Here is a 22,451-nt window from a genome sequence, read left to right as displayed (position 1 = left end):
TGTGGCCATACAAGCATGGGACAAATTATCCAAAAAGAGAAAACAAGATAGCGAGAATTCAAAAGAAGTGGGCTGTCCAAAAAAAATTAGAACTGAAGAAATGAAAAGAAAAATCAAGCAGGCAAGCTTCTCATACAATATACCCTCCAAACAGTCCTATAGCATGATTCAACCCTCCAATTACCCGTCAATTCAATTCAAATGCCCTAAAGACATTAAAACCCGCATCTTTTCTCAGCCTATTCCTTGAGGAGGTAACAGATTTCCCGACTGAGGTAACAAAGAGATCAAGCTCATCAACGAAAGGTTTGCGTACAACAATTTACTTCAAATTAGAGCGGATGAGCCCAATAAAAAAATCAAGGGCAGGCAAATAAGCGTCGGCATAAAACACCTTTGCGATAGAACCATGGTGAGTGGCATCCGACAATGATCCTGCGTCCAAGATGGCTTCTCACCAGCAAAGTCCTCCGGCGTTAGCTTAGCGAACGGGTTAATAGTGAAAAGGTAAACTTGGGTTCGTATAAAAATTATTTGAAAATTTAAAATTAATTTAAAAAATTAATATTTAAATAACTTTTTTGATATCTAAAATAATATTTAACTAATATTTTAAAAATATTATTTAAATAACAACATAATAGTGATAATAGATTCTTAAAAAATTTTAACCATATAAATGTTAGTTAATTTTTTTAATATAAAAAAATATTTAAAAATCTCATTCTCTCTTCCCATCCGTCTCTCACTCCACACTCTCTCTACCTAATTTTTCTGTCTCTCACACCATTTATCTTCTCTCCCCATCTCTCTCTCCTACCCATTTCTCTCTCCTTCTTTAGATGAATACTCCGAAATGATTTGTCATATTCGAAATTTGCCAAATAATCATTTGGCGTATTTAGGACTACGCCAAATAATTTGATAAATTTGTTCTTTTTAAAAATATTTTACTAATTATTCTCCTTTTACTTAATGACATTTTCAACCTGCTCCTTTCTATAATTTGCCCAAAAAAATCTGAATTTATATTGATTTGTGCAATAAAAGGGTTGTGTTTAGGTCTGGAATTCCAACATGTTTTTTAAAAGGGTTGGGTTTGTGTTGACCCGTGAACATGCTTTTATCTCGAAAATGTCCCGTTTGATATTTTTTTCTTTAAATTCTTTAACTTGTATGTATGAACTTATTTTTTATCAAACGATATAAAATTTATAGTTGATAAGTTATAAAAAGATTTAACTAAAAAAGATTAAAGAATTGAGTTCAGGTCATTCACGTTACTAGCGGGCAGGTTCGGTTTGAATGAATATAGGGCGGATCAATGTCACGTCGAACTCATTAACCTATTTTGAAATCCCAAGGATTTTGGTTGGGTAGATTAATCAGATTTAACAATGGTTATAACACTACACTTTCTATCCAACTACAGAGCTAGCAATTTACGCTACACTTTCTATGTATTGCTAATGCATGGCACATATATTGTTCTTGTATAAATGTATAAACCAAACATCCATTAATTTATGCATTTCATTTTATTCAACACATTGCAAAACAATCATTGACTAGAGAAACAATAATAGAACCATTGTATATTGATTAAGTAAGTATTTGATGGACATAGCTTAGAACGACAAGATCACGACCATCCAAATCAAATGTAATGAAAAAACGATCGTGATTACGTCTTCCTCATAAGGTAATAGAAAACCAAAAACCTCCTTTTTCTTTTTAAGCTATTGATATAAGGGTTTAAATGTCATCAAGTTTTAAACAGAGGTACAAAATGACCAAAGGAAGAGTGGGGGACAATTTTTACAACCGTGCATGCATTATTTTAATACCTATCTAAATTCCTAAGAAAATGTCTAAGGATTAAGAAATACCTTCACACAGGTGATCTTGAAGGGAGTTTGATTGCTACTCTTCCTTTGAGGGATTAGAGTAGCTTTGGTGAAGGACTTGAGCTAAGAGATTGCTTGGATAAGCTATTTGAAGACCTTGGATGGACAAGCTTTCGACCACCTTCAATCCTTGCAAATGTAGGGAGGGGTGTGTGTGAAGGAAAAACAAAATCAAAGAGGTTATATAGAAGCATTGCAAAGAGAGTATTGTTGGAATGAGGGTTTGGAGACCTCTACCCTATTCCATGCAATAGGGTTTGATCCAAGGGATGTGATGCATCAGAGGAGTTTCTCAGATGGTTTACACCTGTCCCAGGTGGTTAGGGAACAATAGGAGTGGCTGCGAAGCTTGAAGACGACTTGGGTTTGCTCACCTAGCTGATTTAGGCCAAATCAATGGATGTGATTAGCTGAGAGAATATTTAGGTAAACTTTAGGGTTAATTTGAATGGTTTAATCAAGAAGTTTTGGAGGGAAATGAAGGATTTAGTGGGAGTTGAACCATTTGACCCTATTTGGAGGTTTTGTTGATTTTTGAATAGCCAACTGGTCAAGGCTGATGGGATGAGCTGGGAAGGTTTTGCATGCTGTTGGAATAGATCCAAAGGGGTTTAAAGCAAAGGATTGGATGTTTGAGTGAAGGGCTAGATATATGTAAGATTTTGACCACTCTTGGTGAGTTGACCAAGTCAAACTCACTAAGACTTGACTCATGGAGGGGTTGAGTGTGCTTGAAGCATGCAGTGAAGTGATGTTGAGGGATTAGAAAGTTTAATTTGAGTGTATGTAGTGGGTTAAACCTAGATTGACCTAGTTTGACCAAACTTGGGTTTAATTAACCATGTCAACAGATGATTGGTTCAAAGTAACCAATCATGTTTAATTCAATGAGAGTCATATTTATGGAAGTTTATTGAAATTTAGGAGTTATCTAGGGTTTGATTGTAGGTAAGTATGATGCTTAGTTAATCAGGCTAGGTTAGGCTAGCCTAATTAGGTCTAGTGATGAACAACTCTAATGTGTGGAGCTTCCAATGAAGTGATATAGATAATGATTGATTGTAATGCAATTCTGTTGTTTGTCAAGATGATTGAGGTACATGATTGTTGGTTGTTTAGGGTGATTGAAGTTCAAGTGACCTCAGCTAAAAGCGAGGTCAACAAAAATAAGTTAAAAATGATGAATGTCTAATAAATTATATTTTGAAAAGTATGATCATACTTTGCTTGATTGCATATTGATTCACTTAATGAAATTCATTGATGATGTTTTCACATATACATTTGTAATATCATCATACTAGAATATGTCTTATGAATCATGACATATTTCATTTACACATTAATGCACCAATTATTTGCTACTATGCAGTCCCTCTTAACATTTTTATCATTCATATTACATCCCTCATTTTCTTGTTGTTTATATTCTAATAATAAGAGTTAATTGCTGGGTTTAATTTATTGAACTCAATCATTATAAACTTTTCTTATAATAGGTTCTACCAGAGTACTTGGTGGACCATCACCATAGGAACATATTTATTAACACTAGGATCACATTTAATAAGTTAATCTTTTTATAATAATCTTTTTGCATTTCATTTTATATTTGGATAGTTTTATTTCTACAGTTGTTTCTTTCAATTTTTTTAATTTATTGTTATTTGAACTTTGCTTATGTACTCTTATTCTAATATATATTAATGATATATATATATATATATATATATATTCTTTTCCATTATTTCACTTTGATATATTATGTATATATTACTTTTATATGCATTTTTTGCAAGTATAAAATTAGTTTTCTAATCTCTTCATCACATCATGTGTTGTTGGGGTGTACCACATTTTTTACTTGGCGTATGACACGCTATCCTTAAATTGCCCATAAAGACGACCATGATTTGAGTGTGATTGTGAAGGGAAAAAGTGGTAGTGAGAATCTCATGTCGATTGGCAGAAGCATTATCACTTGAAGAGAGGGTTTGAAATCAGGGTTGTCACAAGGTTGGAGTGGACAATCACATGGAAGGGTCTAGTAGACAATTTAGATTAGGTTATAACAATTAGAACCCACAAATTCATACTAGAACTTAAAAAAGCACCATAATTGACTAAACAATCAACATAAGAATTACATTCTCAAGAAAAATGAAAATTATAAATTATAGAGATTCCACAAGTAAAAATTTTCTTTTGGGCATATAAAATGAATTTCTTAATGAGGTTAATAACTATTAATGTATTCATTTAAATCCATTTGTTGTAAATACCAAGAGCAATACAATTTTCTTTCACCCATTTAAAAACCAAAATTTATTAATTACTATTAGAAAAGCATCTTATCAAAGAGAAATTTCTATGCAATAGTGATTCACAAACCACCATAATTCAAGAGGAATGAATGAGTTTAAAAGGGTAATGAATATATGTAAGGAACCTAAGTGAGGGTAGAATGACCTAATCAAAATTTCATGGATCCGACATCTCAAGTCTTTAAAATTGACATCACTTAACCAAGAAGGTAGTCGATAAAACAAGTCTTTCAGAGAGTTTGTTAATAACCATTAATTACATCGTCTATAGGAGTCTCTCAAATTAAGGAAGATGTAAATAGATGATTCTGCTTTGTAGATTTGGAAAGATGTGGACTTATAATTCCTAGAGATATAAGGGATACCTAAAGAAAAAAAAAAAAGGACAGTTCAACAACTACTTGGACTTATGATCATATCTAGATCTGGATTGCCACTACCTAGCATGCTAGACATCCACCTAGGTGCAAGAATAAACAAATGTCGGGTATGATTGAGCTTGTAAATATAATCCCAGTTAAAATAGAAAAAAATGTAACAGAGCTACGCATAATTACAACCCAGTCCTAATTCTATACACAAATATCAATAATCCAAAAATTAGCACTTGAGATAAGGTACTTGTATCGTGATCCCCCTACTCCTAGAAGCAATCTCCCAAAATAAATACTCGAACGATTTATTAAATCAACTTGCCACAAAGTCAACCTAAATAAGGTTTCACAAAGTTATTGAAGCACTTGAAAGCCCCATGAACTCTCAGGAATGCCATCATAAGATTGGAAACCATTTAAGGATAAATTCTTGATGAGATTGCATGATGAGCTAATAAATGTCCCAATACCATTAGGAAGAAAACAATCCTGATTAATTTTCTTTATTTCATGTAAACATTGCCAACTATTATTTTCAAGCTTTAATTATAAATCATTATTGGTCTATCATGTTTTTTTATGCAACTCCTATATTCATGAACCCTAACATCATTATTCATTACTTCATAACAACTCCCCCTCGCATGCTATAAGATATGTATCATCTTCATTGATTTAATACATTCTAATCAACAATTAGCTTGAGAAAGGGTCAACCAATTTGAGGAACTTGTAACTAATAACTATGTTTACCAACATATCATTTTTGTGATTAGGCATAATTGACTTTAGGGCAAATAAGAGTATAGTTTGCTCGCATTTCCTAACTTTTGTTGCACTTCTTGATCACAATTAACTTTATAAACACTTGATTTTTGTTTCTAACCTAAATTAATGTCCAATTAATTGTATAAGATTTACATTCCCCACTTTTGAATTTGAACTAGTATTCCTTAAGTTGCCTAAGACCTCTTGGCATCAAAGTTATCTTCTTCTTTTTAAGTAGGATTATTTGTTATACGTTTTAACTAAGTTTACCTTTTATTTTTAAAAATAAATTAAATAGTTTTGAAAATTATTCAAAATAATTTTAAGATATTTTGAGAGTTTTTCAAATCACTTGCCACTACCAGTTGCTACCATAATCACTAACGCCCATTACCTCCACCGTTAGAAACCACTGCCACCATCACCATTATCATCAAATGTCATCACCATCAACTGCTAATGCTACTATCGTCAGGAGTCACTACCAATCGCTACCACCCCTGTCGACAACTATGACTACCATCTTATCATACGACCATCACCATCATCATTGTTTTGTTGGCAATAGTCATTTTATTTAATATTCAAGAAAAAATAAAAATAATTTTTTTTTTGTTTTCAAATGTATTTTATTTTATGCTAAAAATAAATTTAATAAAATTAAAATATAATATGATTTCAAATGAAGTCCTAATTATTAGGCGATTAATTCTCTTATAATAATAATAATAATAATAAAATTATCAATAAATTCATTTTGAAAATTTTGCCATAAAAAAAGCACCAAATAGTTTCAATGTTTTTCAACCCCATTGTCACTCATCTCCTCTCCTTATTTCATTACCAGTACCACCTTTGCAAAACCAATCGATTTCCCCAAACCGTGTATTCTCTCTCAGTCCGTCACTCTTCTACGCTGATTAGCAAATTGAATTCGTCTTTTACTGTCACTTTTTGGCATTATTTGATGCGATCTTGCTTCTGTGCACGCGAAGATAGGGTTCGATTTCGCAGCATCGATTTGCACTCGAGCAAAGGAAGATCAATTCATCGGTTTGTTATCTTCTTGATCTTGCAATGCACAACGTCAATAGTTTCTAGAAATCTCAGCTGAGAACAGTTTCCCCTTGGCGATTATGTAGCTCTCTCAATTAGTTGTTGGTCCTTGGAAACTGTGATAGCGGAAGAGTGCGAGGTTTTATTTAGTCAAGCGTTAAATTGCTGTATTTTTTCTGCAAGAAGCTCCCAAGCAGCTCTTGTCTTCTTTTTGTGCAGTCGCTGGCTATGAACTTTACACTGGATTTGTAAACATGGAGGAACCTGGTGGAAATGGTGATTTTCGTGGAAATGTGCTAGGTCTGTACTCGATTCTTGCGCTGGGGAGAGGTTCAAGGAAATCCCCTTCATTCCGAAGGTTCCATTCCGGTAGAACCCCTCTGCGGGATTCCAGATCTGGCATAAATAGACTTCAGTGGCTCAGGAGCCAGCGAGTTGTGTTTTGTTTGATCTTGATTGCTCTGTGGGCTTATGTTGGGTTTCATGTGCAGTCGAGGTGGGCTCATGGTGATCATAGGAAGTCAGACTTTGTTGGGTACAAGAGTGAGGTTGGTAGTGTCAAGCCTCAGGAGGAGACAGCAAAATCTTTGGGATCTGAAGCCGTCTCCTCGATGGTGAAGGAGAAAGCACAGGGAGAGGGAAAGAAGGTTTCTGATCCTACTGAAAGGTTGGCAAAGAGTTCTCCTCGAAAGAGGGGTAGAAGGATGTTGAGGAGGGTGAAGCCGAAGCCTTCTGTGGAGGAGAGCGCAGACAGCGAGTTTGAAGATGTGGTGATTCCAACAAAAAACAATTCATTTGGATTGATGGTAGGGCCATTTGGTGAAACTGAGAATAGAATTGTAGGCTTGAGTCCTCAGAAGCGGAAAGGAAAATGTGACAGAGAAGGTGAATTTGCGGGAATTGTATGGACACGTTCATTTGTATTGGTATTTCATGAGCTCTCCATGACAGGGGCTCCCCTTTCAATGATGGAACTGGCTACAGAGATTTTGAGCTGTGGAGGAAATGTGAAGGTGGTGGCTCTCAGCAAGAAGGGTGGGTTGATGTGGGAGCTTGCTCGACGGGGAATCGAAATGATTGAGGACAAAGCAGACTTAAGTTTCAAGGCTGCCATGAAAGCTGACCTTGTCATTGCCGGTTCAGCTGTCAGTTCATCCTGGATTGGTAAGTTGCTTATCTACTTAAGAGATCCATGTGTTTGTCCTATTTTATGCCAGAACATTAGCTATGGTATCACCTGTGTTTACCTTGTGCATGCATGCCATGATTTTTGTTCAGTTTTTTTTTTGTTCTAGGTAAAAGAAATTGAAAGCATCTCCCTGGAATTTGCCCCTAGAATATTTTTTTAGTTTTAGTCAAAGATTCCCTAAGCTTTTATTTTTATTTCTCAAACAAGGATAGTTAATGACTCTAATCATTAATGAATTTTAATACTGATTCAATATTTATTTCACAAAAATAACTAGGCCTGTCCTCACTCCTAAGCTCTGAACTAATAGGCCAAGGAGAGTTGTGTCGTAGATGTCGATGTACTCTCCATTGCATGCACTAGCTCGCTGATCGAGATCGAATCATGAGTGGGGTCCTGCCTTGCCTATTTTGCCTTTAGTTAAAAAAAAGACAGAGTTTTAGTCCTCAGTTATAGAAATTATTCTATGCGGAGTCCGGACGGAAGAATAGTTCGGACGGTGAGTGTATACACAGTGTATAAATAATTTCACCCTCAGTTGACCGAAATCCTCTTTCCTCCTATTCCAAACCAGACAAAAGCAATAAAGTAGAATTTTGTTACAATTTAAGTGTAGGTGAGGCACTCTAATTGGATTTATTAGCACAGTAGCCTTGCAACCTATTGCTAGTTCTGATTTCTATCTTATCTATGTTTTACACGTGTACCTACCTTCTCTTTATCCATCTATATATACTACTCTATGTACATATTGAAATGATGAATAATAGAATATTATTTCTGTTTCCATATTCATCTTCTTCCCTGTCTCTCGGGTCACTCTTCTTGGCCTTGAGTTTCTACATGGTATCAGGCCTCTCCTTCCTCTCCCTGATCTAAAGATGGCAACGTCTCATTCCGCCTCCTCTGCCACCGACCAACAATCCAGCGTTCCGGTAGAAACCTCTCACATCTCTTAGTCCCTCAAATTTGTGGTCTCAAATCTGAAAAAGCTCGTTCCAAATCAACAGTCATTGGAGAACTATCCGATTTGGCGCCATCAGATCCTCAAACTTCTTCGAGCAAATGATTTCGACCATTTTCTTGCCCCGCCGACTCCTTCAGAGGATTCGTCTGATCTCTCCGCCGAATCAACGCACAAGAACTGGCGTATCATAGACTAGAATCTTCAGGCAGCCCTATGCTCGACGATATCTCTTACGGTGCTGCCATACATTCTTCATCTTGACACCACTCACGAGATCTGGCAGGTTCTTGAAAGTCAGTTTCAGGCAACCAGCCGATCCAAGGTGATTCAGCTCAAGAATGAGCTCCATCTTGTATCCATGAAGAATCTCTCTATGATCCAGTATCTTACCGAGATCAAGAAGCTTGTAGACCAAATCGCCTCCACCGGCTCTACCATAGACTCCGAAGATATAGTTCTATATATCTTGAACGGCATTCAAACCCTAGTTGATTTCTTGGGTTGCTCTCAAAGGTAGGTAGAATACAAAGCAATCCTTAAAAACCCTTGCAGAATAGCCGAATAGGAGAAATCATGGTACAATATCGAATTTGCACCCAAACCATGGTTAAAATACCTGGTGCACCCTAATCTTGGTATCATAGTAAGGTTGTCATTAGTGGACCAAAAAACATTGCTGTTCAACGCTACAGAAATTTGGTCGCTTGGTCCAATTGTTTTTGGTTGACCTGGGCCACCATTCAACTTGAATCCCTAGGGGCTCCACGTGAGAGCCCATCCAAGAGATCTTGTAGAATCCCTTGCCAGATGCCTGCACAGGATTCGATCCGGAATTAGAATGTCTTCAAGCCATAACAGTTGTTACCCCCATATTAATTCTCAGTTGAATCTTATTATGCCAAATAACTGTAAAAACGGTTAAGTTTCTCCGTTGAGTTTCTCTGGGTAAAAATTAACTAATGTTTAAACGCTAAGTTATGTATAATCATTTTGAAGGCAAATTATTAGTTATATATAATTAAATTAGGCTAATTGATATTTTGTTAAATACTTAAGTAGCCAAATTTAATAAATGTTTGAAGTAAACATTGTCAGGGAGATAGGCATGTAATATTCATGCAAATAAGGGGAAGATAATATTTGGAAAGAGCTTCTCTAGAAAAATAACCTGAATTGTCTTTATTAAATAACTTTTTTTCTGCTTTAAAAAAACTTAACCGTGGACTTAACAGATGGTCTGCTCTCAACCAAATGCCTAGTAACCTACGATGCACCGACACTTCATGATAAGGGGTAATGCAGTGTCCAGACACATGTTATGCTTCAACACATGCTTAACACATGTCAGATATAGTTGTTATGTGTCAAATTAAAAAATAATAATAACAAAAAATTAGATGGCGTGTTCGACACCTGAGTTATAAAAACTTTATTAAATTTTATGGATTTTTTTTTCTTTGTTTTTCATCTCTCTCTTCAGCATTTTTTTTTGCAAATCTTCCTGCCCGAACTTTTCTTTCTCACATGCTTGACTAGGATTTGGGTAGACATTACCGGATATACTCATCCATCTGCTGGCTTCCAAAGCTCGACTCTTGTATGTTCGTCTCCCAATTTCCTCTCCCCTCTCAACGCAAAGCTCGACTCCAAAGTTCGATGGCTTACGTGATACGTCCTTTCCCCTCTCTATGCCAAAGCTGACCCAAAGCCTAATGAGGTGATGATTGATATCCTCTTCTTCCGATGGTGAAGCCTGAGGTCCTCCAAATGAGCACTAAATAATCAAAGAGAATGAAGATGAATCTTCCAAGTAAATAAATAGTCTTCAACTACAACTCTATAAGTTTATTACATAACGAAACATCATAATATTTTTTTTTAAATATACAGTTTTAATTTTCATGCTATGATTTTGTCTTTTATTTGTTTAAGTTGTGTTATTTGTTATTATATATATATATATATATATATTTATGTGTATTATGCAATACAAAATAATTAGCACTACTATAACTCTAGAAGTTTATTTTTTTTTTATTTTGTTTAATTTATATGCATTATTTTTAATTCAAAAATATAAAAAATTATAATGCAGTGTCCAATGTGTGTCAGTATATTATATTTTTAATCATTAACATGTCCCACATCCATATCATGGCGTGTCTATGCATCCTATCTAGTAATTGATTTTGTTGTCCTTAAAAGCAAAATCTGGTAACAAAATTCATAAAATTTTTATTGCCAACCATGTTCTAAGATGTTGAAAGTCATAAAATCCTTTTTATTTGTTCTCTGTTTTGAGTTGTAAATTTAAAATTTTAAGCTTGATATTTTAATCAGATTCACTGAATAAGTAAGAAAGCAAATCTGTTGAAGAATATACCTGCATTTCATATCATGTGCAAAATAATGAAGCTTGTCCATGTTTTAATTTATTGTAGCATTTTTAAGCCTCAAGGCATTTTTGAAGAATCTTGTCATGAAGTGGAAACCTCTCCACCTCTCTTTTATTAAGGATTAGTAAACTACTTTAAAAGTGATTACTTGGCTTGTTTTTGATCCTGTGGAATAATATTTGGTTGTGGAAGTAACTGTAGAGTTGACCATAATGGTTTTTTTATTATTCTCAGAACAATACCTTAGAAGAAATCCTGCTGGATCAAGCCAACTTGTCTGGTGGATCATGGAGAACAGACAGGAATATTTTAACCGATCAAAGCATATGCTTAGTAAAGTGAAAACACTGATCTTTTTGTCTGATACGCAGTCCAAGCAATGGTTATCTTGGTGTGAAGACGGTAGGATTGAGCTGAAAGCACAGCCAATGTTGGTGCCTCTTTCTGTTAACGATGATTTAGCATTTTTAGCAGGCATTCCCTGCTCCCTCAATACTCCAGTATTCACAGTTAAGAAAATGATGGAGAAAAGGGATCTCTTGAGAAGTGAAGTTCGTAAAAAGATGGGATTGTCTGATAATGATATGCTAGTAATGAGTTTAAGCAGCATAAATCCTGCTAAAGGACAGCTTTTACTGTTTGAAGCAGCTCGTTTAGTAGCTGAACGTAACGTATCTCAGAGATATCCAATAATGTTGGAGAACGAATTTTCAGTTGTTTCTCTTCAAAACAAGACCAGCATAAAGAATGAGAAACAAGCAGGAGCACTGCATTCGAACATCAGCCAGCCAAACAAGCAAATTAAAAATGTACAGCAACTTAACTCAAAGAAGAGGAATAAAAAAGAGTATAGAGTAACTAATATTCTTTCTTCAAACAGTCAAACTAAGGCTGCAAAACAAGATCTACCAAAAACAAGGAGTTTACTTTCTGAATCTTCTGGCAGTGAAGAAGAGTCTCTCAAAGTTTTAGTTGGTTCTGTTGGATCGAAAAGCAATAAAGCTCCCTATGTTAAGGCAATGCTCAGATTTCTATCTCAAAATTCTAAAATTTCAAAACTAGTTTTGTGGACTCGAGCTACTACTCATGTTGCGTCTCTTTATGCGGCAGCTGATGTCTATGTAATAAATGCTCAGGTAATTCTTATATGTGCATCTTTTTTTAATAATTGATGTGTCCTTTTCAGGTAAATATGAATATCTTAAATATTAAAGGAGGTTTACTCTGTACTCTGAATAGCTGATAGCCATGGCATCTTCTGTCAATATTATCATGTGGAGTTAATAAGTATGTAGGGGACTGTTTTATTTCACAGATATTAATGGAATGTCATATCATTGTGGGGTTGTTTGGTTGGAAGCAAAGTAAGTGTAAAATAAAGCGAATGCAGGGGTTTTGAAAAGTTTGGTGTTTGGTTGGATGAAAACAAATCCATAAAGTTAAGTAAATGCAGTGTATTTCACTCTTAGTTCATTTTTTAGGTAAATCGTTCTCCCCTTGTTTTGAGCGAGAATCGTTTACACGGCCGTCACCACCGACCACCCCAGACACAATTTTTTTACACTTTACATTGCATTCACTTTACTTTAAAAAATCAAACAAAAAAAAAGTAAAGTCATGCATTCCTTTTGTACTCATTCAAACAACTCCAAAGTATTCCTTTTATATTGTATTCATTTTACATTGCATTCTTTTTTCAGGCAACTAAACAACCCCTATAAAATATCAACTATTTAGATTCTAACATCCGAACAGAACAATTATTCAAATGAAATCTGTCTTGAAATAGTGATATCTAGATGTAATCCTAATCGGATGACACCTTGAGAGGTCAAAGCATCGTCTTTCACTGCCTCTTTAGCAATAAAGTATTTTATAAACAGGATAATAATAAAGGGTTATCTCACAACAGGTCCACAGGTGCACTGAACTTCCAATGCTTAATCAAACATTAATAATCTAAATAATCAATAATAGAACATGTCTGCGAAAGTTAAATCAAACAGATTGATTGAATTTGAAAAATTATGCTAGCATCTTAATAGCAAATGTGTGCAAAAATTTGCCTAGATAGCGAGCATTGATTTCAATTACCTTGCCTTTTTTTTCTATCTCAGACATATAATCAGGTAAATGAAGCAGAGAAAAAAAATGTACACTTTTTTACATTGAATTCTTGAATAGTGAAAAACATAGAGCTTTATCTAAGTGAACAATGTGCACTTTTTTTGAATGAAGTACAAGATATTACCCTTCACCAATTAGATAGGGCATTAGTATAATGTTGTAGAATAGACTGTCAAAGTTATTGTGAGGATGTTGACGGTTATAGTGTTGGCTTGCAATTGGTGTTTTGATGGCGATAGTGCCTATTAGATCAAGAGTTGTTGTGAACTACAAAGTAAATGGGTATTGTGGGCTTGCAGCAGACCAAGAGGCCATTGCGCATCTCATGTCCTAGCTTGCTACTCATTTGATGCTCGTTCACCAGGATCCCTCCTCCACCATGCATCTTACGTATTGCTGACCATGATATCAACCCAAGTTACAACATAAGATTGGAAAAGGTCAAACTTCTTTCATATATGTGCTACTTGCCAATACAAAAATTGTAAGGTTGTAATTGGTTGCAGTAGTACTACGAACGTTGTTTAAAAAAACCACATTTTTAAGGACTTAAGGGCTAAGCTCATACCCGAGCTCACCCAAGGCCTTTTAATGTAGTTTGGGCTAATAAAACTAAGTTGCTTATAGTTGAAAGATATTTAGTAATTATCTAATGAGGTAGCTATAAGGATAAGATATGATATTAATGGAAGAGACACATTTTCCTTTGTAGACCTTGGTTACATGATCAAAATTTAGGATGGTACAAACGGGAAAATACTTATTTGTTGAAGCATAAGAGTGTTACCGTTAAACTCATTCCTTCTAAGCTTATAAGAAGAAATAAAATCTTAGTCTTAAGGAAATAGTTTTAATCTCAAGTTAAAGGGTAAGGTAGTTTACAAATCCAAATAAAAAAGTATATTGAAAAGAAAGCCATTATTCTGGTATTATCATGCACCTAATCACCAAAAAGGTCACTGCTGTGACTAATGAGCAACTTATACATGCTAAAATTTCTAAATTTTTTATATATTTTTAAGATATGATGCTAGAGGAATCCCTTGATAAGTTACCCCCAATGTGTGACATACAACATATAGTTGAGCTAGTTTAGGGTTCACTATAGGATTAACCTGAAAGAATATGCTGAGTTAAAATGATAAGTTAATGAGCTCATATGAAAAAGATTTATACGTGAAAGTTTGAGTTCTTGTGTTATATTTGCTTTACTCACTCCCAAAAAAGATGAAATCATGTTTACCATAATATGAACCTGAAAGAATATGCTGAGTTGAAATGACAAGTTAATAAACTCATATGAAAAAAATTTATACATGAAAGTTTGAGTTCTTGTGTTATACTTGCTTTACTCACTCCTAAGAAAGATGGTTCATAGGCGAGCTTTCAACAAAATTATAGTTAGATATATGTTTCTGATTCCATAATTAGATGACGTTTGATTTTTGAAGTGGTTACCATTAGATCTATACTTGTCCTAGAGATGAGTGAAAGACAACTTTTTAAAGAACTTTATAGCACGTATGAATGTTTGATGATGCCAGCATTTGTTTTATCCAGTATTTTTAGTACTTTCATGAAGATTATGAATAAGTTCATTGACGATTTATTGGTAAATTTTTAGTTATTTATATTGACGATGCCCTAATTTATAATTTATGCAAGGCATAGCATCTTATTCATCTATAACTTGTTTTGAAGAAACATAGATGGAAATAGTTACATATTAACTTTAAAAAGTTTACTTTCCTCTAAACTTTCAGTTGTGTGGTTTCTTTTGGAGGATTGGAAGCTGATCTACAAAATGTTGAGGCTATTATTACCTGGTCTCAATCGTAATCCATTTTTTATATCCAAAATTTTCATTAATTAGCTACTTTTATTGTCGATTTATTAGAGGCTTCTATTTCATTTCTACTTCTTTATTGGACACATTGAAGCAAAACATTCAAGTGGATTCCTGTCGTTGTAAAAGCCTTTGTATTATCAAAGTTAGGACAATTGTATCCCTTCTCTCAGGCTTCTTGATTTTGTAAAGGCTTTCCAAGTTATCCTATGATGCTTCAGGAGTAGGAATTAGTAGTGTTTTAAGTTTAGAAAATCATCAGGTGCATGCTTTAATGAGAAGTTAATTATGTTTGTTAGCATAAGGGAACACTAAAATATAAAGTTCTTTATATTGGAGATTAGTTTATGTTTGTTTATATGTCTCCTAGAACATTATAGTCATTCCCCCATTATAAATTGAAGGGCTTTCTAAGGAATATGATACAAAACCTTATTTCTCCCCATAATGGTATCAGGATGAGGAAAATCTTACACTAGCTATCCCTTTCCTATACTTGAAATCTCTCCTCCCCCTGCCTATAACCAATTCCTCCTTACCTCAATCTCGCTTCATGCTTAATCTCATATCATGCCTCCAACCTGACCAACTCACACACTTGCCGTGCTCATGTTGCATTGCACCTTGACTACAAGAAAACATGGTATACCGTCGGAATTATATTCGCCGGTAGTAGCTGCGGAGTAACCGGCGGATATTCCACCGGTAACTTAGTGGCGGGTTTTCTGGCGGAAAAGCCGCGGTTTTTCTAAAACCTTCCGGCAGAAAATGTGCCGGAAATTACCGGCAAAAATCCGCCGTCTTACTTAAACCTGACGAAATGTTTCCGGATTTGAGTTTTAGGTTTTAACTGGATGACTTTAGAATTTTGGGGAATTTTGAAAATTAAATAACTCTCTCCGATTAAAATTTCCCGTCAACACATTTATTGTTGGAGTGTTTGAGCATTTTTAGCAAATCCGCAAAGCATTCTTAGATCTCATATTTAGGAGCTTTATGTAAAGATTGAAGCACATGCAAAATATATTTTAGCATATAGATCAGAGCTATTGTAGGGGTGCTTGAACACTTTTAGTGAATCTGCAAAGCATTCTCATATCTTGCATTCAGGAGCTTGAGATAAAGATTGGAGCGCGTGCGGAATGTATTTTCAGTGTATTTGTGTAACGAATTTAACACATTGATTAATGCTTATGCAAATATGCATAATAAATTTTGCATCGGCAATCATTGGGTTCTTTGTCCAAGAATACCATGTAAACTTAGAGGTGGATGTTTATTTAAGGTGGTGAATTAAGTCAATCTTAGCTGATAGAGGGTTTTATATCTTATCGAGCGCACCCTATAATTCATTACTCAATGAACTTTTAATCATTATGGAACATACGAGCTTTGGCCATGATCGTTATATAGTGGCGTTATTTTGCCACAAAAACACCCGATCAAAGGGCACATGCCACGTCCCTGCTAGCAAATTGAGAATGAATTTAGTAATACATTCAATAAGACATCTGTTTTTTGTGAGCTGAAGTTATTTTCTAATTCATCATCCTCGTCAAACCCGTTGCGCAGTGTGGATGAGTTTGGTTTTATGTTTTTGGTGATGGATTTTATTTAAGAGTTTAAATTTTAATAGGATTTGAGTTTTAGGTTTTGATTGGATGACTTCAGAATTTTGGGGTATTTTGAAAATTAAATAGCTCTCTCCGATTAAAATTTTCCGTCAACACGTCTATTTTCAGAGTGTTTGAGCACTTTTAGCAAATCCGCAAAACATTCTCAGATATCGCATTTAAGAGCTTTATGTAAAGATTGAAGTACATGCAGAATATATTTTAGCATATAGATTGAAACTATTGTAGGGGTGTTTGAACACTTTTAGCGAATCCGGAAAACATTCTCGGATCTTGAATTTAGGAGATTGACATAAAAATCGGAGCACATGAGGAATAAAATTTTAGTTTATTTGTGTAACGAATTTAACACTTTGATTAATGCTTATGCAAATATGCCAAATATGCATAATATATTTTGCATTTTGCACTTGCATGATCTATTTGTATTTGCCTATGCATAATATATTTGCCTTTTGACCGATATGTTGACATGATACATTCATACTTGCATTTCATGCACGGTTCTTGCATAATGTATTTTACACATCAAATCTTCCTAAGGAGGCTCACAAGTATATTTCATATAAATTAATTTAAATTAACAAGATCATGGATAGCAAGTAATCAATTGGAAGGAAAAAACCTTTGTGATTGATGGGTATGTGCTTTTAGCAATGCCTTCGCATCTTATATTTTAATGTCTTAGCAGCTCGTGACTTGACTTATAATATTGGTCACCTCTCATACTCTCTTTAACTCGTAACATTCTTCTTTCTACAAAATTTTCATTGCCCCAATATGCTTGTTCCTAAACGAAACTTAGCCCGTCACGATCTCCTCATGGTCCCTTAGCTTCACATAATTTCATTGTTGTACTTTCTCACAACCTACTTTACATCATATTCCTAATCTTATATTTCATAACTTTTATTCTACTTTTCCAATGATCAACTTCCAATCATGTCTATCCGGTAAAAAAACCTAACCCTGTCCGAATTGAAGTAAAGAAATGCCTTTTCTACAATTTCTCATGGGGGAATAGAAAAATCTATCTTTTATCTACGTAAAGAGAAATAGAGTTTTGAAAAAAGGAAGTAGCTCTACTTACCGGATAGTAAAGAAAGAAATCATAACGAAGTAGCTGCCGCTACTTCCCTAACTTATCGGATATTAAGTAGGCACATCCATCCGCCCAACCGATCCATCCCCTGCTTTTGGCTTAAGTCGACCTGCCTACCACAAACAAGCGAAGGACTACTTTCGATTCCTTAACCACAACAACAAGCCAATCAAACCCCTTCTTTCTATACTCGCTGCTACAATCTAAGGAAGACAAACCCACATTGATACATATGATCTGTTTGGATTCCTATCATGTCATTGCTTCTTAATGCTTGCCTAGTCATCACTATCTTTGTTTACCACAACCACAACAACCCATATTGCCTGCCAAAGCTTTCTTATTGTGCACTACCCAAATAGCCACTGAAGAATTCATTGTCCATAAAAACTCAATGACACTTCAACACTTATTCGATGTTGCTATGTTGTTTTAATATCAAAGACTTCGTTTAAATGACACCTATGCTTACAAATATTTGCTTCTAAAGGCCATAATCATTAGCTTAAAAAAATACTAATTTGCAAATCTCATATCATGCCTAGGAAATTGTATGCATCTATAAAACGACTAGTTATTGCAAATTCATTTAATCTTTTAGTACTCTCGAGTTAATTATCTCATCTTCATATTGAGGGTGAATTATGTCATAAGATTAGACCTTGCTTGTTGCAATAAATTGAGTTCATGGTAATGATATTTGACATCTGAATGCATTTAATTTCTATTGTTAATATGATAATTTGTTCATGTCTTTTCAATTAGTCCATGCATCCTGCAAGTGCATCTTATAGATTAATTTTACCTCATTGCATATAGATAATTTGGTCTTAATATCATCATGATCATATGACTTTGCAAAGGACGAGTATTTTGGTCCAAAATTAGAATTAAAAAATTAATGCATTTATTCATTTTTTTGTTAAAATATTCATTTTTAATTTAATTATGTGAATGTCATCTATCGTTCAAAATTTTGCGGTGTCCCACCTCTCGTGTAGGAGGTGTCGAGTAAGCACTTGCCTCTGTTCATCCCAGCCAGATCAAAGATGTGATGACGCGAGGTCTTCATATGTTCATTTCTCTTAGCCGGATCAAAGATACAACAGACGCAAGTCTTCATGTGTTCTCGCTCTTTTACTGGCTAGATCTAAGATACTATGGCGCGGGTTTTGGATACATGTCATTGAAGTAAGCAAAAGAAAAGTTTGTACATTTTATTTTAGTGCAAAATAAGCGACGCTGATGGAAATGGGTTGAGGACCGATAAGTCGAGTGATTGAGCAACGATATACTGAGTTGAACGATGACGGCAGAGGCTACATGCATGAGTGAGGTTGGACGGCTAAGACGTTGAGAATAGGGAGACGGTCGTGAGTCTGGGGTGATTGAGTTCAACATGGTGAGATGGAAAGTGGGCTCCGGTTGGACGGATCATGGGGTTGTTCCCTTGCTAGGATGAAGCTACGGGCTCATGTGGATGGAAAGTCGGTTGGATCAGAGGTGGGATGGGAACGGCGGGTCAGAACTGTGGGAGGCTGGAGATTTGGCGATGGGTTCGTGTTGGAGTCTCAGGTTGTGTGTGAAGATCGAACGAGAGGGAGCAAGTTCGAGCAGACGGGCCGAAGTTGGGACGGGAGTGGCAAGTCAGAACTGCGGGAGGCCGAAGACGTGCACGTGAGCACGAGACGAGTTGGAGGGTTCGTCACAGTGAGACGGAGAGAGGGGATGCGGGCTTCCTGCGTGCGGAATCAAGTGAAAAAGAGGGATAGAGGGAAGGGGCTATGGCTTGGCTTAGGCGTTTGCGTGCGTGAAGGGTTCTTGCGCATGATACCGGGAAGTCAAGAGCAAGCGGGATCCTCTAGGCTTCTACATGCTGTTTCTGTTCGGTTTTCCTGCGTGCGGTTTTGAGGAAATGAAAGAAAGTTTTGTTCGGTTGTTTTGTTTGGGGAGAGGATCATGTGTAATGGGTATCAACATGATTACAAATTTTGAATGAGAATTGTTAAGATATGTGAATATTTGTATTTAGTCCTGCATTAGAGTTAAAAAATAATTTGTATAGAAATATTAAGTAGTTTGTCGCCACCATCAGAACTTATATTTTTTAGTTGAAAATGGGTTTGACCAATGTTGTATTTGGCCAATTTTGGCTCCCTTTGGTTCATTCCCTATCAAGGTATAGAAAAAAGTATTCCACTATTGATGTTGAAACTTTTTTATGCATTTTTTAGTTTTCCCAATTCAATGACATCTTCAAATTTAAATATTGTGGTTTCCTGTCAATAGTTTGCAACATTTTGGTTTCTGAAGCTCAACTTGCTCTCTTTCTTTTACACATATAAATATGGATGATGATATACGTAAATGTGCATGCGTGTGTGTATATACATCATATATTTTTATTTATTGAGTTGTATGATGCAGTTATTGATAGTAATTGTTGGGTAGTTGGACGAACTACATAGTATGTTTTATCATTGATGATCAAATTTAGAAAATGCACAACTTTGTATCGTGAAGTTGTCATCTTTTTTTTTTTGGGGACAGTTAGGGATTCGAGCTCGGATGAGATGGGAGGAATTTCTTCCGTCGACCACTCAACCACTCGGCCGCAAACCCGATCTCAAGTTGTCATCTTTAATAATAGCTATCTGTTTAGCTTTGTTCGGTAACACCGGAAAGTTTCAGCTATTCACGTCTGAGTTCAATACCCAAACTGTTATCTAGATATAGGCCAAATTCTGCTACAGCTAGAAAGCGGGTATGCAAATGACCCGCACTTAAAAAACTAAAAACAATGGTCGAGATAGCTCAACTTCAATGGACAATTATACTGATTCAAACAAGCAACGTTGGTTACATCACTTGAACATTCAAATGATTTTATAGTCTAAATAACATTTGTTTTAGTTGTCGAATTTGCCTTAAAGAGTGATCCCTAATAATTCTTTTAAATGGCATACAGGGGCTTGGAGAAACATTCGGAAGGGTGACAATCGAAGCTATGGCATTTGGCTTGCCGGTATTAATAACTAAACATTTCTATATTTCTGATATCTGATTACTCTTGAACTTGTGATAATGACATCCATTATTAAATAACTTCAAAATTCTCATTATGGTATTGCAGATACTAAGGCTTCGCTTCCCTAGTATCCTTCGTTTGGGAAGGCTTTCTTACTACTAACGGGTTTTTAGTTAAAATTTAAATTTTTTGTACTAAAGAGTCGCTTTAAGAAGCATAAAGAAAGCCGTCCCAAACGAAGCCTTGGGACGAATTCCTGCTTCTTAAAACAGTTTTTTAGTATAAAACTTTTAACTTTTATACGAAAAAGTTATTTTAAGAAGCAACAAGAAAGCCGTCCCAAATGAAGCCTAAATCTTTCTGTATTGTTATAAGGCCAACAAAAAAAGTTTATCTAATAGAATTCTGTTACAATTCTGCTCTAGGTCCTTGGAACTGATGCGGGAGGTACCAGGGAAATCGTCAAAGACAAGGTAACAGGCCTCCTCCATCCCGTTGGCCATGAAGGAAGCAAGGCCCTTGCACAGAGTATCCGGTATTTCATAAACAATCCATCAGTGAGGAAGAAGATGGGAATGCATGGGAGGCAGAGAGTGCAGGAAGCTTATCTCAAGCAGCATACCTACGGCAAGTTGGCAAAGGTCATAGCGAAGTGCTTGAAGGTCAGACAATAACTTTATCATGGCTTCTCAGAATCCATTCTCTTCTTTGCTACAAGATTTGCCATCTTCTTTTAGCATTCATTATTTTGATGGCCTTACAAGACATTCTTCTCTAGAAGATTTGTTATGTCTTAGAGCATTCGTTATTTTGATGGCCATTCAAGACATTCTTCTCCGTCAATATAAATTCAATTCGTGGTTTCTGCAGTCTGTTATTTTCACGGGCATGGCTGCAGTGAAAGCTGTATTGTTTTAGGTTTCGTTTGGGATGACTTTCTTACTGCTTCTTAAAACAACTTTTTTAGTACAAGAATTAAAATTTTTGTACTAAAAAACTGCTTTAAGAAAGTCATCCCAAACAAAGCCTTAGGCTTCATTTGAAATACTTTAAAAAGCAATAAGAAAGTCATCCAAATGAAGCCTTAGTTTCATCTCTTTTTAGCTTTTAATGCTTCAAGACAATACAGAAGTTTGAAACAACTTTATTGTATGAGAAATGTTATACGCTTTATGAGCAATTTGAGGCTTTAAACACCCTGATATAGCTTTGGTTGGAAAGCTAGCTGGTTATGAAAGACTCTGAAGTTGTGACACAGACAAGAATAATGAAAGCTGATCATAGACAAAGGCAATCTCTCTTATGAAAAATTAACTTTGATTCATGTGAAAAATAGGTTGTAGATGTAGTATCTGGAACATGTTCTACTTTGTATTGCAATGAATTTATAGTAGGGGTCTTGTTTGGGATAATTTTTTCGTAGCAACTGTAATATCGTTTGGTTACTATTTTCCTGCTGCTTTCTCATTATTGTTTTAAAAATTTTGTGACGGAAAGCTGCTTTTGTCAACCGAAAAAGCTAAGTTAACACAATAATGTTAGACTTTGTTTCAGATGACTTTCTTACTATTTTGTAAAGTTGTTTTTTAGTATGATTTTTTTTTTAAATAGGAAAAAAAATTAGTGGTCTAAAGATCTCCCAAACGAAGCTTTATCCTCATATCTATAATGTTCTTCATTATTCAAAGGTGTTTCTCCAAAAACGACAAATCTGAAGAATTAATATTTGGCTT

At 35.2% G+C, this 22,451-nt stretch overlaps 1 protein-coding gene across 2 annotated transcripts; it reads left to right on the top strand.

The window, feature by feature from the left end:
• The first annotated feature begins 6,165 nt into the window (after positions 1-6,165).
• Positions 6,166-22,007, top strand: LOC110115043. 2 transcript variants are annotated; one of them, XM_028700404.1, is made up of 5 exons: positions 6,166-6,426; positions 6,649-7,593; positions 11,216-12,117; positions 20,659-20,715; positions 21,144-22,007. In XM_028700404.1, the coding sequence occupies exons 2-5, from the start codon at positions 6,684-6,686 to the stop codon at positions 21,390-21,392; spliced, it is 2,118 nt and encodes a 705-aa protein (XP_028556237.1). In that variant the 5' UTR covers positions 6,166-6,426; positions 6,649-6,683; the 3' UTR covers positions 21,393-22,007. The 2 variants fall into 2 exon arrangements, with proteins under 2 accessions (XP_028556237.1, XP_028556236.1); XM_028700403.1 differs by having other exon boundaries at positions 6,166-6,568.
• Positions 22,008-22,451: the final 444 nt, after the last annotated feature.

Source organism: Dendrobium catenatum, unplaced genomic scaffold (assembly GCF_001605985.2).
Source record: "Dendrobium catenatum unplaced genomic scaffold, ASM160598v2 fragScaff_scaffold_1510, whole genome shotgun sequence".
Taxonomy (NCBI): Eukaryota; Viridiplantae; Streptophyta; class Magnoliopsida; order Asparagales; family Orchidaceae; genus Dendrobium; species Dendrobium catenatum.
This window is presented reverse-complemented; position numbering and strand designations above follow the sequence as displayed.

What these genes read in the sequence shown, in the direction of transcription:
- LOC110115043 (XM_028700404.1), top strand. Translation starts at nt 6,684, where the DNA reads ATGGAGGAACCTGGTGGAAATGGTGATTTTCGTGGAAATGTGCTAGGT. An exon ending in TGTCAGTTCATCCTGGATTG is followed by an intron (nt 7,594 to 11,215) that starts GTAAGTTGCTTA and finishes TATTATTCTCAG; the next exon opens with AACAATACCTTAGAAGAAAT. An exon ending in CTATGGCATTTGGCTTGCCG is followed by an intron (nt 20,716 to 21,143) that starts GTATTAATAACT and finishes ATTCTGCTCTAG; the next exon opens with GTCCTTGGAACTGATGCGGG.